At 50.8% G+C, this 8,836-nt stretch overlaps 2 protein-coding genes across 2 annotated transcripts; both read left to right on the top strand.

The window, feature by feature from the left end:
• Window positions 1–3,190: 3,190 nt before the first annotated feature.
• Window positions 3,191–5,431, top strand: IUM83_14011 (choline transporter-like protein; the record flags this gene model as incomplete). The annotated part of the gene is made up of 1 exon (XM_067938726.1): window positions 3,191–5,431. One exon carries the CDS (start codon window positions 3,191–3,193, stop codon window positions 5,429–5,431), a length of 2,241 nt encoding a protein of 746 aa, XP_067787552.1.
• Window positions 5,432–5,680: 249 nt separating this feature from the next.
• Window positions 5,681–7,660, top strand: IUM83_14010 (putative dolichyl-P-Man:Man(7)GlcNAc(2)-PP-dolichyl-alpha-1,6-mannosyltransferase; the record flags this gene model as incomplete). The annotated part of the gene is made up of 7 exons (XM_067938725.1): window positions 5,681–6,172; window positions 6,250–6,602; window positions 6,680–6,881; window positions 6,961–6,993; window positions 7,067–7,160; window positions 7,221–7,350; window positions 7,441–7,660. The coding sequence occupies 7 exons, from the start codon at window positions 5,681–5,683 to the stop codon at window positions 7,658–7,660; spliced, it is 1,524 nt and encodes a 507-aa protein (XP_067787462.1).
• Window positions 7,661–8,836: the final 1,176 nt, after the last annotated feature.

The following is an 8,836-nucleotide window of genomic DNA, read 5'->3' as shown; positions in this document are numbered from 1 at the left end:
CTTTCGGCAACGAGAGAATTAGCACCTGTCAACGCAATTTTAAATCGTTTTGGTCAGCTCTCGGGGTTGAAAGTCCAACCGAGCAAAGTATATTGATACCGCTCAATACAGCTTGGCATCAGACTAAATGCCACGGATATCCAGTATTAGCTCAAACGGCTACAACACGAATATTGGGGTACCATTTCGGAGTAAAAGATACTACTGACCTAAATTGGGAGCTTCGAGTGGAATACATTAAAAAAACGACTGCAAGTGGCAACACAAGTAACCAACTCTGTTAAACAATGAGTGGATTTATTTAACACGATAGTACTGCCAGCGATCCAATTTACAGGCCAGAACATTTTGATCACTTCAAAAATGCTTCGCCAATTAGAACAGCTACAGAAATGATTCATTTGGAAAGGAACAATAGGAGAGGAACAAGCTCGACATAAGTTAGCCCCCGGATTGGTATTTGCTCCTGAAGAACAAGGCGGTTTGGGTCTACAAAACATCGAATTGGCGCTACAAATCACACGTATGAATCAGGCAGAATATTGGATGCAATCTACACCAGATAGCTACACAGCGGCGTGGCACTCCCTTGCTCATCCCGACCAAATCAACTCGCCTGACTGCTGTGTATTTACACCTACGTTGAGGAATCGGATACGTTCTTGTCAATGAAAAAGGAATAAAGGAACCAGAACAACTGTCCAAGAACTGGGACGATATGAGGTTTGGGCAGGTCAAACAGAACGGCTGCAACTTCATCCATCTTCAGGAACTGCTGATAGAGTCGCAAGCAACAAAGATACTATGATCTGCTATTGGCATCACAGCGGATCTCTCCAATATGCGCTACAGGCACCTACTCCAGGGGAACCGGAAGGCGGGACAGTCGGGTTTCTACGAGCAGGAAGCTGGTGCGACAATGCGTGTGTTGTTGATCACAAAGGAAAACCACTGCAAGCGAGAGATTTTCCGCTGATATATCCATGCTCATTATTACATCTCCAAATATCAAGCTTAGGACCTGGCGAATTTATTCTGATTCCGCTTATTCGCTTCCGCCCATTCAAGATACAGCACCATCTTCAAATACGGAAGTGGTGTGCAAGCATATTTTCGAGTATTCCCGATAAGGTTTGGTCCCAACTGCCAAATCCAGTAACCCCATGGTATCTCCCCACTTTGAAAAAAGAGTATCAATGGGTATCAACGTGGTATCATAAGGTGACGGCATTTTCTCTCACAGTACCACGAGAAGAAACTTTTCAACTTGGTCAATACAACGATGGATGGACATGGAAAATCACAGAGCGAAACCATGACACTCGATTTGATGAAGATTTTGCAACGCTGCTGTATGTCGAAAGAACTAGCGGGATTGCCTTCCAAGACAACCCAAGTCTGTATTCAACACCATGGGCGGCCCCGCCAAAAACCTTGGCACGAAATCTACGTCAAACTATCCGAAAAATCCGAGCTAAACGCCTTCGGCGAAAACCCAAATTCTCTGTACAACATATCCTCAATCGAATGAGAGATGCCGCGGAAAAACATCCGTGGATAGAAGCTACACAGCGACAAAGCCCAGCCGCAATTTGGAAACATGATGGTATCTTGACAGACTACCAGCGATGGACGATCTACAGAATTTGCACTAGAACTTTGAACTTCTTTCATGCCGGATGGCCCAGTAATCGACGTTGTTCGTATGAACACTGCACAACATCACCGGAGACTATCGAACACATCCTCTGGGATTGTACAAGAGCGCAAGGTGTTTGGCTAGCCTGGATTCCATCATGGCTTGGCCATCATCCAACGCATCAGGAGATGACCGAGTTGCGAAGCTTTACAGCAGATAGATCGACCCCATCAACCACTCCAGACTTTTTGGTAACTGCAAGAAGCTCAATCTCTGAATGGTCACATGAGCTTACCGAGGCGATGCAAACTCTGTGGCGTATTTGGACGACAAGCACACAATGCATGTTATGGAGAATACGTAACAAGGAAATCTTTGAAAATGTCCAAATACATCAGAAAGAAGCCGAAAAAATAGTGTGGAAGGCAGCAGACTTTCAGACAACAGCCGTAATTCTGGCGTGGACATCCAATACGGCAACCTATAATCAAGGATTTAGACTTGCCCAATGCTACAGTGTATTCAAGGGAGTGTCACCTTTGCAGCAAGCGATATTTCTACAAACATGGATCATTCAATATCACATAGTAAAACAGCCGAGTGAATATCGCGGGGCCTGGATACTCCTAGGACCCAGCCAAGTGAACAGGATCACAATCGAAGTCATTGGAATACAAGAACAACGTGTTTACTGTTCGACTCAGGAGTGGATAGGAGAAATCCTTGAAGTAGCCCTGCAGAAGCTCCGTCAAATCACACTCTCCAGCACAGTACATGTCATGATTCAAGGTGCTGCACCGGCGACCCAACGCCCAGATGATCCAAGCATCTTCAACAAGTTCAATTCATATATGAGGGAAACAACCAGAATTCAAGAGGTGTCAGGCCCGGCGAACTTAATCAAACTGTCGCGACGAGGTACAATTACCCCAGGGATGTATGAGTTCAATAGCTTACCTCCAAGGCTTAAGGAAACATTAAGTCGGCGTTGTATTCGAGAATCTAGCCCAAGATGGCCACCGGATAACGCATGTTATCTCAGTCTCCGCGATGTCCAGTTAGTTGATTAATTCTCCTGGTACTGTACTCTACAAGGTGGTGTCGTCGGTAGAATACTTGATAATAGTTGCATGAGTGCACATCCTTCGCCACTTCGATTGATTGGTTAGGGTCACCCGGCCAGAATCCATTATATGTTTTAGTCTGATGTGGCTCGCACAACACTGGCTGTATAGCAAACGCTAGAGTTTGCAAACTATTTGTTAGTGCATATCAAAACATTGTAGCATTATGGTTGTACAAGTATATCCGCTTTATCCGGATACGTTTTGGCGGAGTGCAGTGTTTTCTTTGAGCACAGGTTTTAATTGATTGGTGCGGACGGACAAACACGTGTGCAAAAAACACCGAGTTATTGTGCGGTAAAATTCACGTGTACTGTTTGGTCTTTACCGTCCGTTTCGCTGGAGTGGCGTCCGTTGCAACATGCACCGGTAGTTTCAACCTCGGAGGGGCCAAACCTCGACAGGATTACACGTACACTGCACGAGAATGGGCTGCTGCTCCAACACAGAGCAGGTGGGCGTCAAGGACGGCGTCGCGTTGCAGGGGGTGGCACCTGCCTCCTCTCGAAAATGCCGAGACGTTCTCTGTGCGTTGCTGTTTGCGGTGTTTTGGGTTGGCATGATTGCCATCGCCGCCGTCGGATTCATGCACGGCGAGCCCAAACGACTTCTGTACGGCTCGGACTACAACGGCACGACTTGCGGCACTGGTAAGCACGAAAGTCAGCCATTAACGTTTTATCCGCGCATCACGCAGGACTTGCTGGAGCAGGCGTCAAACCCGTCATTATCCCCCCAGGACTTTTCATTCTATGGGGTCTGCGTGGAAAGCTGCCCGAATGCTGGCACTTACATCTGCAACTACGAAGCGGAGGCTGAAATCCAAAGCGATTCGTCGTTAACGACTGATGAACAACGGGAAAAGGAGCGCAAGGCGAGAGCTACGAGTCTGCTGGTGCTACCTAGCAAGCGAGAATGCTGGCTGGTGGCTCTACCGAGTGAACAAGTGTTTTATCGCTGCCTTCAGATCACGGAGACCAACTCGACGTCTGTGGAGAAGTGTGTTGTCCCAGGCGATGTACCAGAGTACTACGATGAAGTAAACGGTGTGAAGACACCAAACGACAAGTGCGAGATCAAACGAGTGGTGACCACCTCTGAGGCTGTGGGACCTGCTCAGGACAACCCGCTCTATTCAACACTGCAGACAGCAGGGGCTACGATCGGGCGTGTTATTGGCGACTTGCAGGAGACGTGGCCGGTTTTCCTTCTGTGTGGAGGTGTTTTAGCGCTAGCGCTTGGGTTTGCATTTGTGGTTTTGCTGCGGTTTTGTGCTAGCTTCATCGTGTGGATAACGTTGTGGAGCTTCGTCATACTGCTGTTACTCTTTGCACTAATGCTGAGCACCAAGGGAGGAATTATCGGCAGCTCCGAGCTCAGTGCGCTTACATCGGAGATCGCGTCAGTTGCAGCTGCTGCAGGTATGAATACAACGTCTGTCAATGCCACCACAATCGTACTGCCACAGACGCTGCAAGCTAGTCAAGACAAGCAGAAGGCATACGCTGTGGCGGCATACGTTTCGTACGCTTTGGCAGGTGTTGCGCTTCTGCTAGTGTGTTTCTTCCAGAAGAAAATTCGCATTGCGGTCGGCATCGTGAAGGAGGCATCGCGTGCGCTGCAGAGTTTGCCGCTGTTGGTTCTTTTTCCGATTATCCCGTTTATTATGCTACTAGTTCTCTTCGCGTACGCCGCGATCGTCGGCGCGTACATCTACAGCTCGGGCGAAATGAAGTTGTCTTCACTGGCAGGAGAGATCGCAGAGCAAGCTGGGCAAACTGTGAGTAGTAACGCCACTACAACCCTGAACACGGTTAGTCCAGACCAAACCATGAAGATTCTAGTGGCGTATCACTTCTTCGGGTTCCTATGGACGGCGCAGCTCATCAACGCCATCAGTATGTGTACAATCGCTGGAGCTGTGAGTCGCTACTACTGGAGTCGCAACAAAACCAGCGAGGAAATGGGACGCTTCCCTGTTCTCGCGTCATTCAAGAACTGCTTCCGCTACCACTTCGGCTCCTTGGCCTTTGGTGCCTTCATCATCGCGGTGGTCCAGTTCATCCGTGCTGCGTTGTTGTACTTGGACCACCAGACGCAGGACCTGCAGAAATCAAACGTTGTGCTCAAGGTCGTCATGAAAGTGGTGCAGTGCTGTTTGTGGTGTCTGGAGAAGTGCCTGCGCTTTCTATCCAAGAACGCGTACATCCTCATCGCCATGAAGGGCCACAGCTTTTGCTCGTCGGCCAAGGACGCGTTCAAAATTCTGCTGAGCAACATCGCACAGGTGAGTGCTGTCTCCACCGTGACTTTCCTGCTACTAGGCGCGGGAAAAGTGGCCGTCGCGCTGAGCTGCGCAATCGCCACGTTCGCCTACTTGGAGAAGAACAGCGCCGACTACGGCGTGGGAGGAACCCATGAGCTGTCGTCCCCGCTGGCCCCGATCTTGCTGGCGCTGCTGCTCGGCTGGTTCGTAGCCTCCACGCTGCTGGGAGTGTACGAGATGGCCATCGACACGATCCTGCTCTGCTTTTGCGAGGACAAGGAACTCAACAAGGCGTCAGGCCAGTACTTCATGAGCGACTCGCTGCAGAAGTTCGTAGCCAGCGTCCCAGCCAGCCACAAGCCGGGCCACGCCGAGCCCCCTGCCGCCGCCGACGTCCAGTAAGCGTAGCAATCGATTGCACCCACCAGCACAGACCTGCATGCATGTCCCCCAAGTTGAAGTTAGGGTCCTCTATTGAAGCCGCCCTCTTCTCTTCCCCCATTCGCTAAAACTCATTCCCATTCCACCTTCTGATTCGGCTAAATTCTCTAGCCCACTTTCAACCAATCCGCATTCAGCCGTTACGTGGCAGCTGCTCCAAAGGCATCACTAGTGTATCAACAGGTACGGCCACAGTATCAACCAGGCGCGATGGCGTTCCTGATGCACGGACGCCGCGCCGAGCTCCTCGTGGCGTCGGCCGTGACTGCATATCTGTTCGTCTGCCCCTTTGCAAAGGTGGAGGAGAGCTTCAACCTGCAGGCGACCCACGACCTGCTGGTGTTCGGCCCGCGCCACGTGGACAAGTTCGACCACGTCGAGTTCCCGGGCGTGGTGCCGCGCACGTTCGTGGGCTCCTTGGCGGTGGCGGGCGTGAGCTCCCCCATTGTGTGGCTGCTGCAGACTCTAGGAGTGCGGAAACTGTGGCTTCAGGTGGCCACCCGCTGGGTACTCGGGATGATGACGCTACGGGGGCTCGTCTTCTTCAGCGACGGCGTGGGGATGCGCTTCGGTCGAGACGCGAGTCGCTTCCTGCTGCTGCTCTGCGCCTGCCAGTTCCACCTGCTGTTCTACATGAGTAGAACGCTGCCCAACGTGTACGCACTGGCGCTCGTGCTGTTCGCACTGGGGTTCTACCTCCGGGTAAGGATCGATTTGAGTCGATGAGTTTTTTTTGTACTTGGAGAGTTTCTGAGTTCTGTATTGCGGGCTTTGTGCAGGACAAGTGGCAGCGCTGTGTGTTCCTGTTCACGTTCGCGACGGTCGTGTTCCGAGGTGACACGGTGGTGCTGTTTGCGCCGCTGGTGCTGAACATGCTGCTGTCGCGTCGGGTGTCGTTCTTCACGATGGTGTGGTGGGGGCTCTCGGCGGGGGTGGTGTCGCTGACGTTGACTGTACTGGTGGATTCGTACTTCTGGCAACGCTGGCTCTGGCCTGAGGGCGAGGTGTTGTGGTTCAACACAGTGGAGAATAAAAGCAGCGAGTGGGGCGTAAGCCCCCCGTTGTGGTACTTTACGTCGGCACTGCCGCGTGCGTTGCAGGCCACGGCACTGCTGATCCCACTCGGACTAAGGTTTGTGTTTGACATGGTCGTGGAGGATGGATTACTAGATTTGAGGCTTACCTGTAGTATGTTTGTCTATGCGGTAGTACGCTTCTTCCAGCGCTACTGAAGAGCCGATCGCTGCATGAGATCCTGTGGTCGCTTAGGACGGCTCCGATCGTGGATTGGAGCGTGATGTCTCTTGTTTGGCCCGTGTTTGTGTACTTGGGACTCTACTCCTTCCTCCCACACAAGGAGCTGCGCTTCATATTCAACGCTATTCCGATTCTCAACATGGTGTCGGCCGTGGTAGGTTTGCGCATTTTTCTCGAAACGCTACATTCACAGACTGGCTGATTCACAACGCATTGTGTCAATGCTACAACAGGGTCTAGCCAAGTTATACCACAACAAAAGCAAGGTCAGCTACTGTATTTTTCACCGAGACATTGTACGGCCTAACAGTTTGGCTAACATTAACTTGTGCTTCACAGGCGCTTTTCCCGTTTGTTGGTGCCGTTGGATGCATGCTGGTCACTGTAGTCGGCACACTGTTCTTGCTGGCTGCCGCCCAAATCAACTACCCCGGTAAGTTTAAGCAGTTTCAATTTGAAGTCACAGCATTTCTCCTGACATGTTGGTTCTTAGGTGGCGAGGCCTTCGTGCGCCTGCACCAGGTTGGGCTAAGCGAGCGTGGTTTGCCTCGCAATGTACACATCGACGTCCCTGCTGCCATGACTGGCGTGTCTCGATTTGGAGAGGAATTCCCTGCCTGGAGGTGCGTACCCGGCTATCATTGTGCTTCCTGCTAACTTTGCAATTGCACTTGTGATTTGTGCTGACCTGACTCGATTTTTATGCTGCGTAGTTACTCAAAGGACGAATCATTAACTACTGTGGAACAGTTAACGCAGTTTGACTACTTGCTGACTGCCAAGGACCCGACGCTGTTCGAGGATAATTTCCAGTACATTGCTGGTTTTAAGGCCTTTGCTGGTGTTGGGCTCGTCGATCACCGCATCACTCTGAAAACGAAGAAGATGGTATTTCTAATGCGCAATCACGACATTACTCCTCCTCAAGCCTAGAAAGCGGGTGGGCATTTTAAGGAGTTTATTACTGCAGTTGTGAATGCTGTACACGTTCGCTGCCCTCTTGGTTTGGTTAAGTGCTCGTAAACAAACGCTATCCCATGTTTAGAGAGGCCAGCGAGCTGTACATACTAATACATGTTGTACTGAGGACGACAGTTTCACGCCGAATGTGCGCCGCCAGCAGCTAAGGAAAGCAAATCCATACCGAGTTTGATCTACGTGTACTCCGAAATAATACGGTAAGCATTTCAGCCGGACGTGCCGCCAAAATATCTCATGCAAGTATTTTTTTCATGAGCGTGGTACCAGCCATGGGCTTTGGGGGGGGGCACCCTCCACACACTCGCAAACGCTACGTGTACTGCTGTGAGAATTATCATCCTAAGTTCCCACCGAGGTCAAAATTGGGCAGAATTCTACCCGATCATAACACCGCTCAACGTACCGACGACCACGCCTCCCGAAGCCTACGCAATCTAGAAAACGTGGGGAATGTGATGTGCCACGCAAGTTGTGCGCCATCATTACAACCCCAAACTTCCATGAATTTCCGCTCCAACTTGCGGATAAAAAAGTACTTGTACTCTTCAACTTCGTGATGCTCGTGACGATTTGTTCAGCTGAACCGGCCGTGATAGTGTCGGGGGCTTTGGATGCTCTGTGGTGGCGTAATTGTACTTGCAAATCACGAATACCGCCTCTCGATGTTATCACCCCAAGTTACAGACAGCAGGCAGACAAGAGGGTTGATGGAGGATGCGACTTGCGCTTTGCCCCCAAGTTTTCATAAGAACCCTTGTGATCTCACGGACCGCAAGAGCATTGCCGACTTCAGTTCGCAATTCGACTCCAACCTACCAAGTCGCTTCGAAGATCAGTAATGTTCTTCCCCGTCTCGCTATCTCCATTGCCCTGCTTGCCGGTACAGGCGCCAGTTCGACTGTGAACCTGCGCTCGGATCCAGCCGTACTGGCGACGTCGGCGGTGGAAACATTAAGAGGGTGTTGAGAGACCACAAAAATGTGGGATTCTGTTAACGTCGATGGTGCTTTCGACTGTGCTGGTGAGGATGGGGCTTCTCCTACAGTTTGGACCTCGAGCATGTCTCGGAATCGAGACTAGAGAAGATTCCGGGCAACGAAAGAAAGAAACTGAGAGCGTTCAACTATC

This window comes from Phytophthora cinnamomi (assembly GCF_018691715.1).
Source record: "Phytophthora cinnamomi strain GKB4 chromosome Unknown Contig60, whole genome shotgun sequence".
Taxonomy (NCBI): Eukaryota; Oomycota; class Peronosporomycetes; order Peronosporales; family Peronosporaceae; genus Phytophthora; species Phytophthora cinnamomi.
This window is presented reverse-complemented; position numbering and strand designations above follow the sequence as displayed.